Source organism: Sorex fumeus, unplaced genomic scaffold, assembly GCF_029834395.1.
Source record: "Sorex fumeus unplaced genomic scaffold, SorFum_2.1 ptg000003l, whole genome shotgun sequence".
Lineage (NCBI taxonomy): Eukaryota > Metazoa > Chordata > Mammalia > Eulipotyphla > Soricidae > Sorex > Sorex fumeus.
The window spans coordinates 7,547,886-7,572,670 of NW_026606060.1; the positions used below are offsets into that span (position 1 = coordinate 7,547,886).

The 24,785-nt window shown below is 42.6% G+C and overlaps 1 protein-coding gene across 1 annotated transcript in view; it reads right to left on the reverse strand.

Annotated features, from left to right (window-relative positions):
* TACR1 (tachykinin receptor 1) overlaps positions 1 to 24,785 on the reverse strand; it is a 167,394-nt gene that overhangs the window by 78,386 nt on the left and 64,223 nt on the right. The window contains exon 2 of the mRNA XM_056114787.1: positions 1,029 to 1,223. Within this exon, the coding sequence (XP_055970762.1) occupies positions 1,029 to 1,223 (195 nt within the window). The remainder of the gene's footprint in view (positions 1 to 1,028; positions 1,224 to 24,785) is intronic.

The following is a 24,785-nucleotide window of genomic DNA, read 5'->3' on the forward strand; positions in this document are numbered from 1 at the left end:
TATAAATGTCACATCATGGCTCACTTGAACAGAAAAAAACAAAGCATAAGCCATTTCAATGTTTTCTCTAGGATAAGAAGTTTAGGAGAAAATTGTCAGGATAGCTTTGAGAAGCCCTAGAAGGGATCAGTCACACACCAGGAAGGTAAGTTACATATGCCTAGTGAGCTCAATGCATTTGTCCCACCTTCTAATTCGGTTTACATGTATAGGTGAGCTTTCTCCAACCACAAAATCCTAGAAGGCAGGTGTTTTAATTTGATTTTCCCCAGAAGCAGATGAACTGAACATTCAAGTGTACACAAATTACTTAGGAGAGTGAAACTCCAGGGTTGGGTGAAGAATGGAAGGGGCAGTGTGGGGAAAAGATGATGGCCAAACACAACATCATTGACCCAGCTGCCACTGGGAGCACAGCCCCAAGAGGAAATCTGAACACAGTGTAAAATCCCACCTGAGGTGTGACGGGAACCTGGGGACTCATCTATCAACTCCTGGCAGTGTGAAAATTGAAGAGAGAGAGAGCAATCGGGTTGTTCTCATCTTGGATGCCCATGTGATAGGGTAGACTGGCACTCTTCCTAGTCAAAAAATGCAGAAACTCTATAACAACATTCAGGTTTTAGGTTTGGAAAAAAGAGATCCCTTTCAAAGTCCAGAATAGTATTTGAGAAATAAAGGAAATATGGACACTGATAGCAGTGTGGTTGTGAGGAATGTTTATAGAGGAAGTCAAATGCAGCTTTATTGACATTTTATTGACCACTCATGGCATATTCAACACCTTTTCCAATCAGTAGGTCATACTCTATCACTGGATATGAAGTTGGCTCTATCATTAAGATTTGTATAAAAACATACTCTGATATTTTACAAAAAAAAATCACTGTCCGAACATTCCTTAAAACTTAGCCCTATTTTGCCTTTAGAAAAGCATGACTGTAAACTTTAAATTTTAATAGACAAAAGAACAAGTAAACACGACACACAAATATGTATAAACAGCACCAAGAGTCATCTCTACTCACACTTTCTCATAAATCTTATCGGGATGTTCTGGCCACTCGATCCTGCACACCACTCTGTTGGGCAGGGTCTCTGTGGTTGAGTAGTAGCCCTGTGGGAAGGCCAGCAGGAGAGCCAGGACCCAGATGACACAGATGACCACCTTGGTGGCTGTGGCTGACAGTCGGGGCTGGAGGGGATGGATGATGGCCATGTATCTGGAACAGAGAGGAACAAAGTTTCAATTTGGTCATTCAAACCTGTATTAGCAACTGCTTGTCATTCCTGTGAATGAATAATTCCTGGATGTCTTGATTATCACCAGCTTTTACAACTTTTAGGGATGTTGGTGGTGGTGGTTGTGGGGATGGTTTAGGCCATCAGGGCTTACTTCTGTTTTTGTGTGCAGGAATGACTTCTGGTGGTGCTCAAGAAACTATATGAGGTGCTAGGAATTGAACGTGGGTCAGCCATGTGCAAGCAAGTGCCTTGACCTCGTACTTTCTCTCTAGCTCCCAACTTAAAAATAAATGCTTTTTAAAAATAGTCTATTCTTAAGTTGTATGTCATAAAGTGCTAAAATCTATAAGAAAACTTCACTAGATATTTAGGAATTCCAGCAGCATTTCAGGAGTCTTCCAGCATTTCATTATTAAAACATCTGAGCTGGCTTAATGGCCACGATCCCAGAGACTCAGAAACAAATCTCAAATCCCAGTGGCTTTTGGCAGAAATGCGTCCAGTCCCTGCAGTTGGTTACCAGCGCTGGGCCTCCCAAGCTGGGAATAGGTCTCATGCCTTGGCCTGTTCCCCCTGACAGCCCGGTGGCTGCCATCATCCAGAGGCCTCTGGACAATCAGGTTTGGGCCCGCAGTGACGAGACATGCAGGGCCTCACGGGGTGGGGGTGGAGCTGGCCCTTTCCTCCCCACCCCAACAAGACCCCGAGTTGCCTCCCATGAACGGCCTTTCTGGCTCCTGATCAAGCTGCTTAACGGCCATGATCCCAGAGACTTAGGAACAAATTTCAGAACCCAGAAGGTTTTGGCAGAAATCCCTCCAGATTTAAGTGTTAAAGTTTCAGAATTTCAAAATCATGCAGCCACTTCTGCAGCCACGCAACATCATATGTTATTCTTAACCAGCAATAGAAAAAAAATTGTCTACTGTTGCCTTTTAAGCAGATCTGAGTGTTGGGGTAAAACCCCAAATAATAATGGTGGATCTGATGTCAAAATATTGAATGAGATCAAAGTAGAGATAGTGCAATGTGAAAATCATCTGCCCCACAGGTAGGGGGAGAGTATGGAATGGGGGTATACTGGGGGTTTTGGGGGTGGAGAATGGACGCTGGTGAAAGTACGGGTGTTTCATTTTATGACCTAGACTTAAACCTAAAAGCTTTGTAACTGCTCTCACAGTGATTCAATAAATAAAATTATAAAAAAATGAAAAAAAAGTAAGGTGGAGTTCATGACCAATTCAATCAGCTGATCAGTTTCTAATTGAATAGCAGTACTCCTACATAAGAAAAATAAAACATCTGAGCTGGGAAGATCTTGATGAACATAATGGGTATGTATGTCAGTGGCTAACAGTGACATACATAAGAGCCGTGTTGTGAATTAATTCAATATAAGGGCTCAATCCTTTATTGATTAAGGAATAATAGTGATACAAGTTTTTAAAATCCTTGTTGAGCGACAATTTAAAAGACAAGCAATCTTACATGGGTCCATACAACGTAAAAGGCAGTTGATGTGTGTTATGTGAGGTAGTATGGGCCAACAACAGGAAAATATCCATGAACCACCCTCCCCCCCAAAAAAAAATATCCCCCAAGAACTCCTGGAGAAAATTCCATTTCTTTGGATCTCTAGGAGTCAGTGGGGGGTTAATCACATGCTGCATGAGACAAAGATGGTCTCCGCCTGCCCAGATGCATTCCAGCATCTCAAAGATCAGGGTGGATGAGACATTTAAAAGAAGAGGGCCCTTCCTCTGCCTCCTTATGCCTGGGATGAGGCATTGAATGGAGTCATCTGAATATTCGTGTCTACAGGCTGCTATGAAGCTTTTCAGGTGCAGCACATTTGACGAATAATAAACCTTCTAATCAGCATTCCATATCAATTATAAGCACATAAATTCTGACACCTTCACTGAAAAATACATTCATCTCCATTTGTGTATTTTTCTGGCAAAATTTATGGACCCATCCATTGAAATATGCATGTCTTTTTTCCAGAGGAGATATTATGCTCATATTACTCATATATTTTCTGACAAAAACCTCAGGATCATGCACCAAATTCTTTGACATGCAGGTAGCCGGCTTCCCTGGGACAGAATAGTCAGTGGAAAATTCAGAAATGAACAGACAAGTAGCCTTACAGCTGTCAGCGGGCTCCACATAATTCTTTCTCTACATTTTCTGGACTCCTAGGATCTCTGGACCAGAACTGAGGCCAGGGTTACAAGTAAAGCAATTTCATTTCATATGCACTCGACAAATTTTCACTGGGTACCTGCTGAACTCAGAACAGAGCATTTCCTTCAGAGCAATGAGCTTTTAATTTCTCCAGGGAGAAATGGTGCATAAATAAGCTGCTCCAAAACACGACAAGAGAATGTGTGACCTCAAGTGGTCTCTGAGAAGTGCCTCGAGGAGGACACAGGATATTCAAGTCTTATGGGCAGTTGGTAGTGTGTTGGGTGAACTTAATGAGGTCTGCTTAACTGGATTTGGGGTGAGCCTGCTGAGTATTCGGAATCAGCCTTTCTTCCTTCTCCTCCTTATGACTTGTTCCCTATCCTGTCAGCTTGATGATTTAGCTTTAACTAAGGATTTCTTGAACATCACTTCATCATTCTAAACTTTAGAATATCTTTCTCCACATTTCCTATGAGAGGACACCCCCCAACAAGAGAAATGTCCTGTTGGTTCCAGAGTCTTCTTCCTTACTTTTCAGGGGCCACTAGGCAGGTGTGCTGAGCTTCCCCACACTAAGAGTGGAAAATTGGCTCCAACACCAGGGACTAAGCCCAGATTCTGGCTGATAATTTGGGAGGCTGAGGGGATGATGTGTCCAGAGTGCAGTGGGGTCCAGTTATGGCTCTGGTAGGTTCTAGCTGAGTTCTGGGACTAAGTGCCTTGGACCTCCATCCTCAGAGGTTCCTCAGGAACCCCTGAGGTTCCTCAGCCTTGGCACAGGGAATCCTACTCTCTTGTGGCTCTCATAGGGCTCAGGAGACCTTCACACAGTGAGACCCGTGCTGGCACTTCTACAGCCAATATGGCCAATAGCATGAAGATATTAGAACCTATAGGTTTGGTCCAGAGGGCAAATTCGGGCATCCTTGAGCAGGTACCAGCTCATTGCTTTGTGGCTGTGTTCCTCCAGGCAAACTGTTTTTTTTTCTTTTTTGGGTCACACCCGGCGATGCACAGGGGTTACTCCTGGCTTATGCACTCAGGAATTACTCCTGGTGGTGCTCGAGGGAATATATGGGATGCTGAGAATTGAACCAGGTTTGGCCCTGTGCAAGGCAAACGCCCTACCCACTGTGCTATCACTCCAGCTCCCCATAGACAAATTATTTGAAGGCTCTGTGCTGTCTAAAAGCAGCACCCTTGAGGTAGTCGTTGTGTTAGAATGACTCAGATCATAAACAATCAGAAGTCATGGTAGTCCCCAGGAAGGAAACACCCAACATCTCTTTCTTCTCCATCTTGGAAAGTATGTAGATGGTTCTGAAGTGAGAAAGGCGTGGAATTTAAAAAAGACTTGAAAAAGACACAGTGTGGGTGTGTGTATATGTGGCTCAGGAGACCTTCACACAGTGAGGTGAAGGGGTGGGTGGGTGGGTGGAGGAGTAATCTTCAAAACTCTGGTTAAGTTTCCCTGACTGAGTTAACGGCTATAAGGCCAGCCCTCAGACACCATCCACAGAGCATCAGGAGGACAAAGAAAGCTATCAAGATGCTGTTAATCATTGTCTGTCTTCTTTAGGTTATATATCACCACTGACCACTTCTAAAAGAAACCCAGGATACCACAGACATGAGGACTTTCTATTCCTGGGTGGTATCCTGAAAACAACTCTGTCTTTGAAATCTTAATTTCCTCTAGGATAAATCAGCATCCTGTGTTGGTCATAAGGTGGTGAAGGCTGTTGGGGGAAGGGTGGCGAGCAACATCAGAGCTAACAGAGGTCGATTTGGGTACCCACTGTCTTTGTCTTCTTTCCAATTCAATGGAAGCATGAACCTGGATGGTCAGTGCTAGAACATTTTTGAGTATTTACTTTAAATTAGTAGGATCACTTATTGGACCATTTCTCAGAGGCAATATCGTTCCTCTACAAAGCTGGATACCCAGTTTCTAAGACACAATACTTAGTTCAGCTCTGCCCAGACACCTGTGCTCTGCCTGTAGCTTCTCAGGCTTCCCAAGAGCTTTGGATGCACAGGAGAGAAAGTGATAATTCCATTGCCCCCTTTTTATATGACCTCAGATGCAATGTTTTAATTTTTGTTTAACTCAGGAAAAATGCTCAGTCTTAAATAAACATATCCTAACATAACACTCATTCGCATGCCCAAATTGGTGATACAGCGTTCAGAATCTAATGCGACTGGGGCTTAAGGGGGATTGCATCAACATATTGGTGCTACAGCTCCAAATGAGTGGTGAAAAGCCATTTTTTATTTTTACTGCAAAAATTGCAATTTGGGAATCAGTTTCCGTTAACTCTCTGCTGTTACTTGAGTGTAGAAACCATTTCCGTGACAGATGAAAGTTATACACATAAAGCCAGAGAGAATAAAAAAGATTGGCTTTTAAAAATATATGTATTTTTATTTGTTCAAAACAGAGCCATTTAGAAATCACCCCTTTTTTCCTTTGTCCCCTCTATTCCTTTTCCTTTCTTTCTCTCCCTCTTACAATCCTCACTTCTGGGGCTTCTTTCTTATATACTACCTCAAAGCTAGTGCCCCTGGACAATTGATCCTCCAATGTGTGTTGTTTCTTTCCTGAGGTGCATTTCTAGCTTGAATTCCATTAACATACATTTCTATATTTATTGGTACACCCTGAATAATCCTTGCTTATTTGATTACAAGTCATCGCTGAGTAAGTGCCATAAGCCCTAGAAAAATATATTTAATAAATATTTATCGACTGCTTTGTGCTCACGGGACTAGAAGGCAGTCAATGAAACATCTTTCCAGTTTACGCATTAATCAGCAGGGTCCTGCCAGTGACAGGGGTCCTGAGGCTGTGTGGGGTGGGAGTCAGATTCACCACTTCAGGTTGGTTCAGTAGCAGGAAGGGCCCTCAGCTTTGATTTCAATAGTGTGCTGTCTCCCAGCTCAAGCACCTGAGGCTTCATCTTCCTCTTGCATGATTATAACTTAGAAGAAAAACTCTCCAGACAGTTCTTTAAATCTGGCAAAATAGAAGGCTGCGTATTTCTTTAATAAGACAGAGGGAAACAACCTTATTGTGAAAATGAATTCTAGTCATCTGACAAGTATCCTTATAACTTCCTCCCACACCAGCTCTGAATCATCTGGTAGAAGATCTTTCCTCAGCCAGGAGAACAGTCCTGCCACATCCCTCTTTCAGTCTCTTTCCTCCAATTCCGGTCCCCACCCCCTCTCCTTCTCATTTCTTTGGAATGACATGTTTTTCTTGAAGAGACCGAGACTTCTTACATCCAAATGACCAGGAAAACTGTGGAGTTACATAGTCCACTTCAAGAGTTATCATCTCTTTCTATATAATGGCACATGGTTATTCAATATTTTACATTCTGTGGCCGATACAGTACCTGTGATAATGATGCATTTCTGCCTCTGTGTCATGAAAGCAGTCTCTGACTCATTTATTGGACTGTGTGCTGATAAAATTTTCTTTATGAAACAGCCTGGCTAGGTGACCTTTAGTCTCATTTGTGGGAAGTGAATTTCAAGAGAAATCAGAAACAGGACAATATGGCATAGTCTTTTTATGAACACATCCTAAATTTCAGAGTGATGACTGAAGTGGAAGCTCATGGGGTGGCTGTATCTGATGGCCCACGATAGTCATCAAGCAGGTTAGCTGCCATGGTGTCCAGGAATGTCACCTCTTCTCTGAGGTAATTTCTCAGCTTTTTCCATCTCCTCCCGACTGTGTCTTACTTTCATGACTTGGCCAGCTATTGGCTCCCTCCATTAGGCTGGGTAAGGTGCTGCCTTTTTTTTTCTGCTGAGAGAGTCTCTAATCTTGTGCTGACCATACTTTATTTGGACTGATTTATCTCTTCTCTCTTCATCTAACACAGCACAGATTCTTTGATGGAAATTGCTGTGACTGATTCACATTGATAGTAGTCTTGTTCTTCCTGGGAGCAGTGGATATAGTAAAGACTAAATGAAACCTTAAGGGGATATGTAAACGCATTTGGCACATAGGGACTCTGTGAGAGGCTATTGGGTAAAAATAAATGCTGCAGAGGAGTATTAATTACTGCAAGAGGGAAAAATAGTTGCCTTGACTGAAATCAGTGGTGGTTCTAGTTTCTAGTAGAAACTCCCTTATGGGAGAAAATCTGCATTTCAGGATTACCAGCTCTGTGCTGTTTTTTGTACTTTGCTGGTTGGGTAAGGTAAAGGTAAAGGTAAAGGCCCTCCCGTTGATCGTCGATTTGCTCGAGCGGGCCCAGTAACGTCTCCATTGGAGACTTTGTTGTTACTGTGTCTGGCATATCGAATACTCTCGGTAGCTTGCCGGGCTCGGTTGGGTAGTTATCATCTATTCCCCTCTCTGGTCAAGTAGGTAAGAATTGTAGTTGACCATAGTCTGTTCAACTTTGTATACATCATGGCCTTGATAAAGTAAATTAATGCTACCTTCTAACCAATCTTGAGTTTTTGTGTGAGCAGTATTAAAGACTAGTTACTCAGGGGACTGAACACCCATTTATTAGTCTAACAGGCTAAGCAGAGACCGCCACAGTCACAGAGTGGTGTGCTTAGGGGTTTCCAGATTCTCTGCCACCCCCCACCCCCATGTGACAGCTATGTTTTTAGAGAACTAGAGGCTGTCTTTTCATCTTGTTAGAAGGAAAACTCAAAGCAGGGCACACCTGCAGCGGACAGGTAGAATGGGAGAGGGTTTTCCACCTTCTTCTCCCACAAATCTGCCTTATTTTCCCCAGGAAGACGGGATCGTGAGCTGGGATTTGGGTGATGTGAGTGGGACCCTCCTGTTGGGGGGTTGGGCAAGTGCAGCATTGGTTCCTGTCTTGTTTCTGGGTCACACCCAGAGGTGCTCCGAGCTCAGTCCTGGAATTGCTCCTGATGGGAATTGGGGGACCATATGGGATGCATCAGGAATTGCTCCTGATGGGAAATTGGGGGACCATATGGGATGCCAAGAATTAAACCCCGGTTGGCTGTGTGCAAGACAAGCACCCTCCCCACTGTACCATTGCTCTGGCCCCCAGCATTGGTTCCTGTCACCACCGCCTTTCAGATCTTAACATCCACATGTTGCAGGGTTTTGGCATTCATTTTGACATTTAAAAAATATTGTATTAACATGTTGACACTGATGTTGCAATTTGTGTTCCTTACCATCTGGCAGCCTCGTTTATAGTGTTCTGCTCAGTGAGATGGTGCCAAACTAAAGTGTCATCTGAAATTTTGGCAACAATCACCATTTCTGTTGGTACTGTATGCCTGTTGTGACATCCAAGTGTCAGTCATCAGTCACACACGTGTCCTGGTATCAATGTGCTAAAGCATTCTTTGTCTTGATGACTGAATTTTTATTTTATTTTTTTTATTTTATTTTTTTTTTTTTATTAGTGAAACACCATGAGGTACAGTTGTAGATTTACAAATTTTTGTGCTTGGATCTCGGTCATACCACGATCAAATACCCATCCCTCCACCAGTGTCCACTTTCCACCACCAGGACAACATCCCTCCCCCCCCATCCCCCCATCCCCCCCTGCCACTGTGGCAGGGCACTCCCCCTTGTTCTCTCTCTCCTTTTGGGTGTTGTGATCAGCAAAAGAGGCATTGAGTGGTGAACATGTTCAGTCCAGTCTACTTTCAACCTGCATCTCCCCTCCTGGGAGGATCCTACAAACACCCTCCACTTGGTGTTGCCCTTTCTATCTGAATTGTCCTTTCCCCTAGAATACCCGGCTGGCCTCTAAGTTATGGAGTAATTCTCCTGGTGCTGATCTCAGCTATTCTTGGGTATTAATCTCATTTTTTGTTACTTTATATCCCCCAGATGAATGCAATCTTTCTATGTCTATCCCTCTCTTTCTGACTCATTTCACTTAGCATGATACTTTCCATATTGTACCACTTGTATGTAAAGTTCATGACTTCATCTTTTCTAAGAGCTACATAGTACTCCATTGTGTAGATGTACCAAAGTTTCTTTAACCAGTCATCTGTTCTTGGGCACTCAGGTCTCTTCCAGTTTCTGGCTACTGTAAAGAGTGCTGCAATGAACAAACAAGTGCAGATGTCACTTCGGCTACACATTTTTGCCTCTCTGGGATATATTCCCAGGAGTGGTATCGCTGGGTCAAATGGGAGCTCAATTTCTAGTTTTTTGAGGAACGTCCATACTGTTTTCCAAAAGGGCTGAACCAGTGGACATTCCCACCAACAGTGAAGGAGTGTCCCTTTCTCACCACATCCGCGCCAGCAACGGTTGCTTTTGTTCTTTTGAATGTGGGCCAGTCTCTGAGGTGTGAGATGGTATCTCATTGTGGTTTTGATCTGCATCTCCCTGATGATTAATGATGTAGAGCATTTTCTCATGTGCTTTTTTGCCATTCGGATTTCTTCTTTGAGAAAGTTTCTGTTCATTTCATTGCCCCATTTTTGGATGGGGTTGGATGTTTTCTTCTTGTGGAGCTCAACCAGTATTTTGTATATCCTTGATATCAACCCCTTGTCAGATGTGTATTCGGCGAATATTCTTTCCCATTCTGTAGACTGTCTTTGTATTTTGGTCACTGTTTCTTTGGCGGTACAGAAGCTTCTTAGTTTAAGATAGTCCCATTTATCTATCTCTGTTTTCACTTGCTCAGCCAGTGGCGTGTCATCTTTGAACATACCATTAGCCTCAATGTCATGGAGGGTTTTACCAACTTTGTCTTCAATGTATCTTATGGTTTCTGGTCTGATGTTGAGGTCTTTAATCCATTTTGATCTTACCTTTGTACATGGTGTTAGGCAGAGTTCTGAGCCCATTTTTTTGCATGTAGCCGTCCAGTGATGCCAGCACAGTTTGTTAAAGAGGCTTTCCTTACTCCACTTCACATTTCTTGCACCCTTATCAAATATTAGATGATTATATGATTGAGGGGAGATGTCAGTGTATTCAACTCTGTTCCATTGGTCTGCAGTTCTGCCTTTGTTCCAGTACCATGCTGTTTTGATTATTACCGCTTTGTAGTAAAGTTTGAAGTTAGGGAGGTTGATTCCTCCCATTTTCTTTTTCCCAAGAATTGCTTTAGCTATTCGTGGGGGTTTATTGTTCCATATAAATTTCAGGAGTGTTTGCTCCATTTCTTTGAAGAATGGATGACTGAATTTTTGTTTGTTTTTGGACCACACCTGGCAGTATGCAGGGCTTGCTTCTGGCTCTGTGCTCAGGGATCACTCCTGGCGATTCTTGGAGGACTATATGTGGTGCCAGGTCAGCCGCATGCAAGGTAAGTAACTCACTCACTGAAAGGTGGTAAAGTGAAATGCATGATCCCCTATCAATAACAGTATCATAAACCACAGTGCCTAATAGGAAAAAGTACTTTTAATTAAAAAAAAAACGAGGGCTAGATTTCTGCTTTTCATGAAAGTCAATCATGAATATGTTACTTGCACAACTAGTTTTAGACATTTACTGTTGAACATTAACCCTTAGTGCTTTAGGCGTCATCAGTGAATTACCCTCTTTTCCTACCCCAAACAAACTTACAGAGGTCTTGCAAGCACCTCTAATCCCCTGACTTTATCTTTAACTCTCATTGTGTTTTATCTCTCATTGTCACTATCTCCCAACTCGGGTTACTTAGGTGATTCTGGGTTTTGTTTTTGAAGTGAATTACTTGCTTTCCTATTTCCCCTGTAACTTTTCATATCTTACTATAGACTATAGAGCAATGTTCTTTATGTAAACACAGAAAGACCTTAATGCTATGTTTCTAATATTTTGGAGTTGATTAACACAAATATTTCTACTCTCGCGCATCAGTCATAATTACTTGAACTTAGGTTTCCATAGTTCCTCACACTCCAAAAAGGGAAACCTTTGCTGTCTGACTTGGATGGACCTGGGGCAAGTGGCTAAGCTACCCTGGCATTGAAATGGGACAGCCTAGAAAGCATAAAAGCACGGTCTTGATGCAAGCCATTATGACTTAAGAACTTGTCCTTCCATGGGGCCTGAGGATCTAGTCTGAGATTTATGGTAAAGTCCAGTGGGCTTTCCCTTAGACCCCAGAGAACTAAGTGTTGGAATCTATATCTCTTACTGTGTTTATCCATATAACTGCAAGTATTATAGCACTGTAGCACTGTCCTCTCATTGTTCATTGATTTGCTTGAGTGGGCACCAGTAATGTCTTCATTGTGAGACTCGTTACTGTTTTTGGCATATCAAATATGCCATGGGGAGCTTGCCAAGTGATCAAGACACCAATCCCTCCAAACAGTGTACATTCCCACCACCAACATCCTCGGTATACCCCCCCCCCCCTTCCCCACCCTCCCTCTGCCTCCATGTCAGACATGATTCCCCATAATCTCTCTTTACTTTTGGGCATTATGGTTTGCAATACAGACCCTGAGAGGTTATCTTGTTTGGTCCTTTATCTACTTTCTGCACACATCTCCCATCCCGACCGATTCCTCCAGCTTGATCACTTGACATCCCCTTACTCATCGATTTGCTTGAGCAGGCACCAGTAACATCTCGAATCATCTCTGTCACGTGCTAATGTAGCCCAATGGTGTCTGCTCATTCTAGGAACATGAAGAGCCTCAAACCAATCGTTCAGGGTCTTGATGAAGAAGTCTGACCATCTCATAGGTGGCCGGCAACGCGATCTTTTGATGTCCCATGGAATCCAGTCGGTAATGGCTCTAGTCCATTTCCAAATCTCACTACATGTCCAGCCCATCTGATTTTCAATGCCTTGGCAAACGAGACAGCATCCCTGACTCTTGGCCGTTGATGGAGGTTGGAACTCCGGATTCTTTCTCTCACGTGAGTGAAGCGTGATATACCAAGCATAGCTCTTTCAGTTCCTCTTTGGGAGACCTGAATAGCGTTCTCATCCTGCTTTCGTAGGGTCCAGATCTCTGAGTAATATGTTAATGCAGGAGAACCGTGGAATCAAAGAGATGTGCCTGGAGCCGGAGGTTCTTCATCCTCTTAGCTAATTCTTTGACTCTCCTGAAGGCATTCCAAGCGGCTCTCTTTCTCCTGTGCAACTCAGGTGCCAGGTCATTTGTCATGTTGACTTCTCGACCTAGGTACACATAACTGTTGCATTTGGAGATGATCATTCCATTGAGAGTGAATGGAACATCAGGAATGAAACTGTTTCTCATAAACATTGTCTTCGTGAGATTCAGCTGTAGACCGACCTTTCCACATTCATGGTCGAAGTTAGCCAGTATTTGTGCTGCTTGGCTAATGTTTGGTGTTATTAGAACGATGTCATCAGCAAAGCGGAGGTGGTGTAGTTGCCAACCGTCTATCTTCACTCCCATTCCATCCCATTCCAGTCATCGCATGACGTTCTCGAGGGTGGCACTGAAGAGTTTCAGTGAAATGGTATCACCCTGTCGAATCCTTCTCTTGACGTCAATGATAACTTCCCAGAGGCTGGTGGTCATGCCCACGAATTGTCTCTGGTGCCATACAAGTTTATTAATGGCCATGATCCATCCACAGACAAATAAATCTTGGAAGAGAGCAACAGGCTGCAGAGATGTTTCTGGATCCCAAAGTCATCTCCAGTTGTATTACCCTATTTAAAATTTTAGAATTCCTGGATTGAGTAACCACAAATGTGTCATACTCTAGATTTCATACTCTACTCCACTGATGTACCAAGAGTACACACAACATTTGCTAGAAGGAGAAGGCAACCTACTGGTCTAGCCTTTTTGGAAAACACTATGGGCATTCCTCAAAAACCTAGTAATTGAGCTTCCATATGATTCTGTACTTCTGGGAATATATCCCAAGGGTGCAAATAAGCATTCCGGGCCCATGTTGGCCCTGTAGAAAAGCACATTACCTGCTATACTATTGCTCTGGCCCAGAATATTGTAATTTTTGAATACAAATCTGGCAAACATGAAGACATTGAAATATACTCCTATAAAAACATGAGAGGGAGTGTGCAACCTAATCAATAAAAGCTCAATGATTTGTATGACTTAATTGTGTAAATCAAATTTCTCTTTTGTTGCTTCTATCCGTCAGTAAAATTTGTGTTCAATTTTTCTAAACATAACTTTAGTGATTATCTTCTGTATCAGAGTATACTGATAAGAAATTGGAAAGGACTGGGACTGCCTTGCAAGTGACCAATCCACATTCAGTCAGTGGAACCCATATGGTCCTCTGAGCCCTGCTTGTGGTTGTCCTGAGTACAGAGCCAGGAGTAAGACCTGAGCGCTGCTGGGTGTGACCCAAAAACAAAAACAAAAAAGGAGAAAGAAGAGGACAAGTAAATTGTGAAGGACTACAATTGAACAATATCTAAAGTAAAGCATTAAAAAGATACACAGCTTATTTATCAACAAAACCTTCATTTTGTCTCTTAAATTCTTTTGTGTCTTCATCCTAAATTCTGCATAATTTTTCTATGACAAATCTTGTGTTTGACTGATTCTCTTTTTGAAACATATTTTTATTGATTTGCCAATGGCTTGCAATGCTTCATAAAATTTGAAAGCATAATTTTATACGTTGGTATTTGTATTTGCCTCACCATTCCTCACATCAAAATTCTTGATAGAATTTTCTCTCTGTTCTTTCCTCTTGCTCCGCTCCACATCTCTCTCCCTTCTGATGAGAGAAGGACATATGTTTTGCAGGGCCTAAAATTTAGTGTGTGTGTGTGTGTGTGTGTGTGTGTGTGTGTGTGTGTGTGTATTTCAGTTGCTACTGTTGTTGAGTTGTAAGAGTTCTCTATGTTTCAGATATTAATCACTTGTCAGACAATGGGTGTACAAATATCTTCTCCCAGATAGTAGATTACCATTTTGTTTTTGTGTTGTTTCTTTAAGAGCATAAGTAAAGTAAAGTAAAGGCCCTCCCGTTGTTCGTCGATTTGCTCGAGCGGGCCCAGTAACGTCTCCACTGGAGACTTTGTTGTTACTGTGTCTGGCATATCGAATACGTCACAGGGAGCTTGCCAGGCTCTGCCGTGCGGGTGAGATACTCTCGGTAGCTTGCCGGGCTCTCCGAGAGGGGCGGAGGAATCGAACTCGGGTCGGCCATGTTGGCTGCGTGCAAGGCAAACTCCCTGCCGCTGTGCTTTTTAGTTTGATGCAATCCTATTTGCTTATTTCACTTTTGCTTCCACATCAGTGGGAGTTCAGTCTCCAAAGACATCTGTGATTGATGTCTGTGAAGTGTAGCCTATGTTTTCTTCTATGTATTTGGGGTTCCTCATATATAAATCTTTAATTATCTAAGCATTTTTAATTTACTCTTAGGCATTGATTTATATCAACTAATTTTTATTTTTATTATTTGGGCTTGCTTATTTTCAACATGCTTTGTGATTCTTTATATTTTTTAATACTCTTCATATTTTCAAGATTAAAACCAATTTCATACATAATAAATTAATAAATATGGTGTACATTCTGTGTCTGTATTAACTCCTGGGTCAAAGTCTCTGTGAGTCTGCTTCTGTGGACTGCATATTCTCACTCATAACCATTTATTTAACTCTGCTTCATTTTGTATGCAGCATATTTATCTTCTTTGGAACTTTATTTGTGAGAACTTATTGACGCCTTGGATAAAGGTAGTTTCTGCCAAGAACCTGGCAGCTCTTTTAGCTAGGACAATTGTGAAATAGATTTCAGAATGAGATTTAATTATTTGTTGATGATCTGACTGATAGGAATCTGGTCTATAAATCCATATTTGTGCTCCATTTCTAATGAAAACTTTCAGAGGAATTTCTTTTGATTCAAGATGGGAAAGGCAACTTTCTTTATAATCCCCGCTAACAGAGGTTTTTGTTTATAAAATCTTTAAGACTTTTTTTTCTTTATTTTCTTTCTTTTTTTAAAGACTTGTTTCTTGATGTTGATTTTTGTTGTTATTGTTACTTTGTTTTGTTTGGGGGCCACACCTGATGATACTCAGTGATTACTCCTGGCTCTGCACTGAGGAATCACTCTTATGTGCTCAGGGGCCCATGAGGGAATACCAGGAATAGAGTGGGCCCAGTAACGTCTCCATCGTGAGATTTTGCTGTTACTGTGTTTGGCATATCGAATACATCATGAGTAGCTTGCCAGGTGTTTGGCATATCTAATACATCACGGGTAGCTTGCCAGGCTTTGCTGTGAGGGCGAGATACTCTCGGTAGCTTGCCGGGCTCTCCGAGAGGGGCAGAGGAAGCAAACTCGGGTTGGCCATGTTGGCTGCATGCAAGGCAAACGCCCTACCAACTGTGCTATCACTCCAGCCCACCAGGAATCAAGCCCTAGTCAATTGCACGCAAGGCAAGCGCCTTATCCACCAGACCAGCTCTGGCCCAGAGCTTCTTGGTGTTGAGAGGAGGTCCTGTCTTAGACAACACACATTGGGCTGGTTTTAGGATTTGTACAATGCCCTTTTACATTGAGAGTCAAAGGTAAATGTCTTTAACACAAAAGTTAGCTTCATAGCTCTACCCCATACTTAGAATTTCTGCCTTTATTTAAATTTTGATCTGAGTACTAATACCTTATTTTCTTGTAAGATAATACACTTAAGGATCTTTTTTTAAAAAATATATAGCTAATCTGTATTTTAAAAGTCAATTTCAGAAGCATCAGTTAGGATATTTAATATGTATTAAGTAGAAGTTCTGCTGTCTTATTTTTCCAGAAGCAGAAGTCCTGATGATTTATTTTTTCTGGAAGAAAAGTTCTGAGCTGGGGACCGCAGTGATAGCACAGCACGTAGGATGTTTTACGTAGCAGACCCAGATTAGATTCCTGACATACCTTATGGTCCCTCTTTGCACAGATAGGAGTAATTGCTGAGTGCAGAGTCAGGAGTAAGCCCTGAGCATTGCCAGGAGTGGCCAAAATAAAGACTAAAAAAAAAAAGTTGTTAGCTGTCTTCTATCTATCCCACCATCCAATGTCTATTTGGCATAACAATTCAAGCAATACAAGAAGAAATAAAAGGAAAGCCTCTCTCATACCTCCCTTTCAATGGAAAACACCTAGTGAAGAGACTGAGCACTTGCTTAGTGCTAAGATCCATTGCAGGGACTTTTGGTACATTAATCCTTTGACCAAATCTTTGAGGCAAGCAATGTTATTTCTCCCATTTTCCACACGAGGCAATCGAGACTTAGAGAAGTTAAGTACTTCACCCAGCAAGTGGTGGGATTGGTTTGAACTTGGTACTCTGGGTTCAGGAACTGTGTGGTGTACATTGCTTTTTAAAATTATTATCACCTTTGCCATGATTTGCTTTATTCTTTATCAGGAGGTATTCAGGACTGAGAGGTATTCAGGAGGGTATTCAGTAATCCCTGAGTATGCAGGTATTCAGGAGGGTATAGTTATATCAACTATATATATAATAGATGCAACCTGCCTTCTGGGTACCTACAAACCTACATTTACTCTGTATTGATTTTTTTCATTTATTCATTCAAGAAGCAAAATTTGATCACCTAATATGTCAGGTGAGATTTCACTATGTTCACAATTCAAAGGCATTATCTGACTAGTGGGAAGGACACACACATGCTACTAAAGATACAGAGCTCTATGTGCTGTAGGAGAGTCGCACTGTGTAAGAGGAAAGGTAACTGGAGGCTGTTTCAGCATGGATGGGTTGGTTAGGGGAGTTTCAGTGGGGGTGATATGGAATTACCTTAAAGGATGAGATAGCATGAAATGGGATTTATAGGGAAGCACATCTAGGACGAGGCCTGTGCTCTTGTTTATAACAATTCCTAACATGTGATTTGATGTTTATCAGGAAGAAACAAGCATTGTGGCCTCTATTATTTTGAACCCCTTGGTACCTTACCAGGCATAATATAGCCCATTAGTGCTTGCTTGTCCAATCATTGATTTTTTTTATTTTATTTTTTAGGTTTTTTTTTTTTTTGCTTTTTGGGTCATACCTGGCGATGCACAGTAACTCCTGGCTCTGCACTCTAGTTACTCCTGGCGGTGCTCAGGGGACCATATGGGATGCTGGGAATCGAACCTGGGTCGGCCGCATGCAAGGCAAACGCCCTACCTGCTGTGCTATCTCTCCAGCCTCTCCAATCATTGATTTTAAAGACCCCTCTCTAACAAAGTTCAGCAATATAGGAACCAGTTCACCCATGAACATGGGGGGGAGATAAAAAACTGACACTTCCCTAAAGAGGCCAGGTAGATGGCAAATGCATATGAAATAGTGTTCATCATCACTTATTAACAAGGAAATGCAAACTATCATCTCTATCATAGAGCTTCTTTACGACTCAGTGATTACATTTTTTGGCATCTACTGCCAGCCCACAGACAGAAATATAAATATGCTCACTGTAACACTTAGTATTGTAGTCAGAATATGGGAATTGATAAAGAAGTATTAGTATATATACACAGCGGAACAAACTAGAGGGAAAAAGTCACATACAAGATGATCTCACTCATCTGTGGAGTATAGTGAAAAAATGAGGGTATAGTTATATCAATTCTGGGTACTAGAGTATAAGCCAAGGATACCAGATTAGGGGGGTGCATAGAATGAGCTGGAGGTGACACAGTGCATGGGTGGGAGGGTCTTGTGCACTTGGTGATGATGAAATGAGGTAACTATACCCAAGACTGTCAATGTCAACATCAATGTAAACGTGTCCTGATAATTTATTTTTATTATTTGATTGATTGATTGATTAATTGCTTTTTGGGTCACACCTGGTGATGCATAGGGGTTACTTCTGGCTCTGCACTCAGGAATTACTCCTGGCAGTGCTCCGGGACCATATGGGATGCTAGGAATCAAACCCAGGTCGGTCGCGTGCAAGGCAAATACCCTACCCGCAGTGCTATCACTCCAGTCCAATAATTAATTTTGCAAGTTTTTAAAGCCTCTATAAAGCAAGCATATGTGGGCCTACTAGTTTACCCCCTGGAGAGAGGTAAAGGGAAAAAGACATGGTTTTGTGGGCCTCTACTGGGAACAGCATGGAGAAAGAGTGCCAGGCTCTAAGGGGACATGTGAGGGACACCGAGACTTTGGCTGCCAAGCACCAGAGCAAGAACCCGAGAGGGAAACACTCTTTATGGAAAGGGAACACGCGTCAGGCCTGTGTTCATAGACCATGCTGTGACCCAGCCCGCAGGACATGGAGGGCTTCCCTGGTGGCGTTTCCAGGCCCTGCAGCCTTGCTCCCTCTACCTATGGCATTCCAGCACAGAACACACATCTTTCCCTCACTCCTGCCTCAGACTTCCTGCTTTTTTGGTTACTTAATCTCCCTCAAAGCAATGATGTCTCGGAGCCTCCATTTGCCCCTGGTGAAGGAGAGACAGTTTGCTGGGTAGTGATGGCTAAGTGACAGCATGTGACAAGGGAACAGACTGTGTGCAGGGTGTATGTCCAGGGGCCATGGGGTTTCTTTTGAGTTTCGCCTGCACCTCACTAAAACCGGGTGCCCAGGGCACCAGGCACTACTTATGCCCATCTGTGTGGCTGGTGGGGTCCAGTGCTAGACGCCCAGTCATACTCAAATAGCAAGAAGCAGATGTGTCAGTGGCGTCCGCTTAATAGCTGTTGTCAAGGATGGGAATACTCAATTTACAACTTTAATCGTATTTCATGGGGAAAAATAAAATGGAGCAGTATTTTTCATCCTCCAAGCCCTCGCGCTAATTCCATGGAGCTATTTAAGGATGGCAATTGCTGAAATGTGGTATCTTGGGCTTACAAGGGAAAAGATGCATTGGTCAGAAACAGGCAAAATCTCTTCTAGGATTTGCTGGAATGAATTTCCTTGCGATGAGTCTCAGCTAGTGTGTGGAGGAAAAGCCTGATTCACCTTCTTTAACCGACCCTGTCCTTATTGTTCATTCAGCATTCTGTTTCACTATCTTTAAAAAGGATTTTATGGGGCTGGAACGAAAGCACAGCAGGTAGGGTGTTTTTGCCTTGCACGTGACCGACCCGGGTTCAATTCCCAGTATCCCATATGGTCCCCTGAGCACTGCCAAAAGTAATTCCTGAATGCAGAGCCAGGAATAACCCCTGTGCATCGCCGGGTATGGCCCAAAAAGCAAAATAAATAAGTAAATAAATAAATAAATAAAATTAAAAGGATCTTATTTATAAATGCCAGTGTTGTTAAAAGCTTGCGTTGGGAGTCTTTTGATGCCAGACATATGCAGGGCTTTTTCAGAGCACAGAGACTGTGAATGTGGTGGCTGCCCAGGGACATCCTTCTCTAAGAAAAAAGGAGGCTCAGAGAAAGGACGGGGGTTGACTGAACCTAACATAGTCTGGAGGGACCCAGGCACTGTGTCTGATGTGATCTGACCCAGAGTCCTCTGGACATCCCACTCTTTATTTATTTAGTTGCTTGCTTTTTGGGTCACACCTGGCGATACACAAGGATTACTCCCGGCTCATGCACTCAGAAATTACTCCTGGAGGTGCTTGGGGGACCATACGGGATGCTGGGAATTGAACCTGGGTCGGCCACGTGCAAGGCAAATGCCCTACCCGCTGTGCTATCGCTCCAGTCCTTGGACATCCCACTCTTTAGCCTTCCTTCTTTTTCTGTGCATTGGTTGCTCCTGCAGGAGATGGGTGTTTGAGCTCCAAGGGGCTGGTCTCAGTAATCCCCTCTTTCATACACAGCCCATGGAAGAGGTATGGTGAATTGTACTTAAGGTATGTATAGTGCCACAGCAAAAACCAAAATGACCCCTGACAATGAATCAGAAAGAACCTAGTTCTAATTATTTATTTTGGCAAATCATCTCTCTGATGATTTTCAGTTACTTAATCTCCCTTGAAGCAATGATTTCTCATTGCTTGATTTAGAAATCATCTTATAAGTTTAGTTTATGTGTATAAATTTAGCTGGGACTTTCAACCCTGAAGATGAAATTGGCTACTTCTTCCTGCTTCAGTGAAGTTTGTCCTGTCATCATACTTGTGTTATCTTAAAAAGTTAAAATGAAATTTATTATTAGAGTTAGGTCCCATATTTACAATGGAGTGACTACTTATGGTTCTGATATACAATTACAGCATCTCACCATCACCAGAGTGCCCAATGCACCCCCCTCCATTGTCCTTATGTTATTTATAGTCCATGTCTTCAATTCTCTCTTTTCCCCATCCCTGTTTGGTAATATCAATTTTATAATCCCAGATCAAGGGTTTGCCATTGTTCAGTATGGTCTATTCCTTTTTTTTGTCACTCTATTTCTGACTTATTTCACTTAACATGATGCCCTTCAATTTCATCCAAGTTGCCTCAAACTGCAAGATTCATTTAATTTTTTTTTGAGATTTTTAGCCATGTCAAGTTGTTCTCAGAGCTTACTCCTGGCTCTGCACTCAGGGATAACTACTGGAGGGGTTCAGGAGATCGTATTTTGTGACAAGAATTGATCTCAGGTTGGCTGTACCATCTCTCTAGCCTCAGATTTACCTTTCATTGTAGCTGCATAATTATTTCATTTGTGCTTATATACTGCAACTTCTTCATCCATTCATCTTCTGTTGAATATGTGACTCTTTTCTATACAAGTACTCATTCCTACACAAGTATCACAGAGAACATAAGTGTGCATTCATCTTCGCTTGGAGCGATAGCACAGCGGTAGGGCGTTTGCCTTGCACGCAGCCAACATGGCCGACCTGAGTTTGATTCCTCCGCCCCTCTCAGAGAGCCCAGCAAGCTACCGAGAGTATCTCGCTCGCTCAACAGAGCCTGGCAAGCTCCCCATGACGTGCCAGACACAGTAACAACAAAGTCTCCAATGGAGACGTTACTGGGCCCGCTCAAGCAAATCGATGATCAACGGGAGGGCCTTTACTTACTTTACTTACATCTTCACAAATTAATGTTTTTGAGTTTGGGGGGTAAATGTTGAGAAGTACAATCATTGGGTCATTTGGAAGCTCTATTCTTTGAGTAAATGTTTTTCATAGAGGCTTAACAAGAGTCCTGCATCATCCTATAAATCCGGGAAAGACTGGAAGGCAGCTCATCAAGGTGTGTTACACTCATGGAGAGCTTTAGAGAGATCTTAGGCAACTGGGTATTCATGATTGCAGAGCAGAATGATTAGTAAACTATCTAAAGAATCCGTGTGTTTGCAACCAAATTAGGTAGAATCCTCAAAAGATAAAGGTCTATCATTATGATCCTTCAGAGGATGGTTAGATGAACAATAACTCACCAAACCAGAAACAGCTTGGGCCAGGGATCAGGGTGAATATCTCTTTGTTCCTGGTATACTGATAACACCGGAGATCTATGTGGCTATGTAGGTGGTTAGGATGGGGAAGGGGACTAGAAATTGTTTATTTTGAGTCCTTTCATTAGACAGATGAGGACAGTAAGGCTTCAAGTGGTGGCATGAATAACCAAGTGAAATTGTGCTTAAAGCCAGGTGTAGCTTTGGAATATCTATACCGGAAAGGCTAGAGAAGAAATCAGATTGAAGGGAAGGAGAGGGGTTTTGTGAAAGTTGCTTTTGTGCAAGCTTTTATATAAAGATGGAAAAGATTTATGGTTCATATTAGCAAACCGGAGGGGTGAACTGACGCAGTGGGGAGAGAAATAGAGGGGCCCTTTGGGACCAGCATGATGTCACAACCAAGAATTTGTCTTTTCTGCTCTTCTCTCTTGTCTCTTCTCTACTAGATGTGATTGTTTAGAATGTGTCTAAGTAAAGAGAAGGACAGATCCTCCTTGTCCTGACAGAAATGATCGGATCCTCTGTGCTGGAAAGTTATGCCCTGCCCCTTATTGGGAGCACAGGAAACTGATGAAGAGTTGGGAACAACATGGGCAATGGGTATTCACAATAGAGCAAGGACTAACCTCCTCCATCTTAGGTGAGATTCGGAGATCAGGGATGTAGATTTCATTAACAAACTCTAAACTAACTGCTATTACAAAGCACTGTAGCACTGTAGCACTGTCCTCCCTTTTGTCACGGATTTGCTCGAACGGGGACCAGTAACGTCTCACAACAAATTGTGAGACTTGTTATTGTTTTTGGCATATCAAATACATCACAGGTAGCTTGCCAGGCAAAAAAAAATTGAAATGCAGACAGCAATGATTAAAAAAGGTATTTTACTGGTGCTGGAGAGATAATATAGGAGTTAAAGCACTTGCTTTGTACCCTGCAGACTTGCTTTGATCTCTGGCACTGCTTAAGTTCCCTTAAGCGGACCCAGGAAGAGCTCCTGAGCATTGCTGGCTGTGCCCCCCCAAATAAATTTTGAAATGGTGTTTTATTAATAATAATAACTGCAAAAAAATAAACAATGATTTATGCCCAGCTTCCCTCTCCACTCTGGAGCAGGGCAGGAAAGGACTCTGTGTTGAAGTCTAATAGTCCGGTGTCTTTTCTGTGCCTAGGTGACAGGTGTCACAAACAGATTAAAGATGTTTGTTTGAGCAGCTTCAGTGGCTTTGTGTTCATTTAGCCAGCTTTGAGGCCTCTCCTCCCAAGGTTTTCTTCCTTTTCTTTTTTTCTTTTTCCTTTTGACTACTCTGGGAGGTTTCAAGTCCCCTGGGTGGCTGGCCAACTGACAAATAGCTGTAGACATCTTTAGGAGCTATTGTATTCAAGTGAGCCAGATGATTTGCATTCTAAGTGGGTCCTGGAATCTCTCGACTGCCCTGTCACCAAACCAGGTTTATTCCATCAGAAAGAAGCAGGACAGGTTTTTTTTTTCTTCAAAAATTTTAATATGGCTTTTTTGTTTTTAAACATCCTCAGTGTGCCAACCTGCCTCCCTTTGGAATTATTATTTTTTATTTATTCCTTTTTTTTTTGGACACATCTGGTAGTGCTCAGAGAATATACATGGCTTAGCACTTAGGAATTACCCCTGATGGGCTGGAGGGACAGTGGGGTGGGATGCCTGGGATCTAACCTGGATTGGCTGCGTGCAAGGCCAGTGCCCTATTATCACTCTGGCCCGTGGGAGTTTTATTTAAAAACAGAATAACTTAACACTAGCAGTCAAGGATCTGTATAAATAGTACAGCAGGAGGGTGCTTGCCTTGTACAAGACCTGTCTGGGTTTGATCCTCTACACTCTGGAGCTCCACCAGGAGTGATCCCTGAGCCCAGAGTCAGGAGTATGCCCTGGACACTGACAGGTGTGGCCCCCAAACCAAACAAAATGAAGCAATAGCAGTCAGGTTTCAGTTACTCTTAATTTATATGAATTGGAACAGATAACAAATTAGTATGGGTACCTAGATACTGTAAATAAAGACCTAAAACACAACATTAGATTATTGCAGAAAAGGAATTACTTCTCTATTGCAGGTGGAAACATGGCGATCTTCATTAAGAAGTGGTCAGTCTATCTATGATGATCTCAAGATTTTCAAGCATGAAGCATTATCCCCCATGGTCCTGATGCTGGTGGGTTCCCTGGGTGACTTATGTGAAGTGGGGAGGAAAGAGGTGACAGCCTCCAAAAGGGAATTTGCCACTTGTCCTCTATCCACCTCTGCCACCTGGAAAATGACTTGGGAAATCTAGGACTGATAAAGCTGTGAGCCTTGCTCCTAGCAAGAAAGGAAAGTCAGTCCTAGACCTTAGCTGGGCCTTTTGGGTCCATCACCTTCGCTTCTCAGAAAAGAATTTCAGGAGGAGGTGAGCAGTGAAGTATAACAGGTATTGTTTGGAATCTTTGAGGAATGTGGGGAGGAGAGACAGAGAGATAGAGACAGACAGACAGACAGACACACACACACACACACACACACACACACACACACACACAGAGAGATAGAGAAATGTGTTTAAGAGAGAACCTGGGCTTCTCCAGAGTGGAACTAGAATCCCAGTGCACATTCTGGCATTAGATATGAAAGAACAAATATCACATGTCTAGAGAGGAAATGTGGGCAAGGCAACATACGTGTTTGTGCATCAGATGCATTTGGCAGCAACACATGTGCTCAGGCAACACCTGTACTTGCTTTCTTTGTTCCTAGGTTGGCTTTTATAGTGTTTCTTTCAACCTGCCCCTCATGGGACTTCTATCTAGGTAAAAGTTTACTGCTAGGGTGATTACCAAGGGGAAGAGTTGGGAGAAGTTGCTGGTCATCTTTGATATTCTATTCCTGCTGAAGCTTCTCTGGGTCTGTGCTGGTTTCAGGTAAAGATCTTATCAGACCTTAGTTCTGATAAGGTCTGATAAGTCCACAGGTGGATCCTGACAGCCTTTGGGCTAATTGGTTTTATTACTTCTCAAGAACTCATTGCCATGCAGTCTCCCTGCC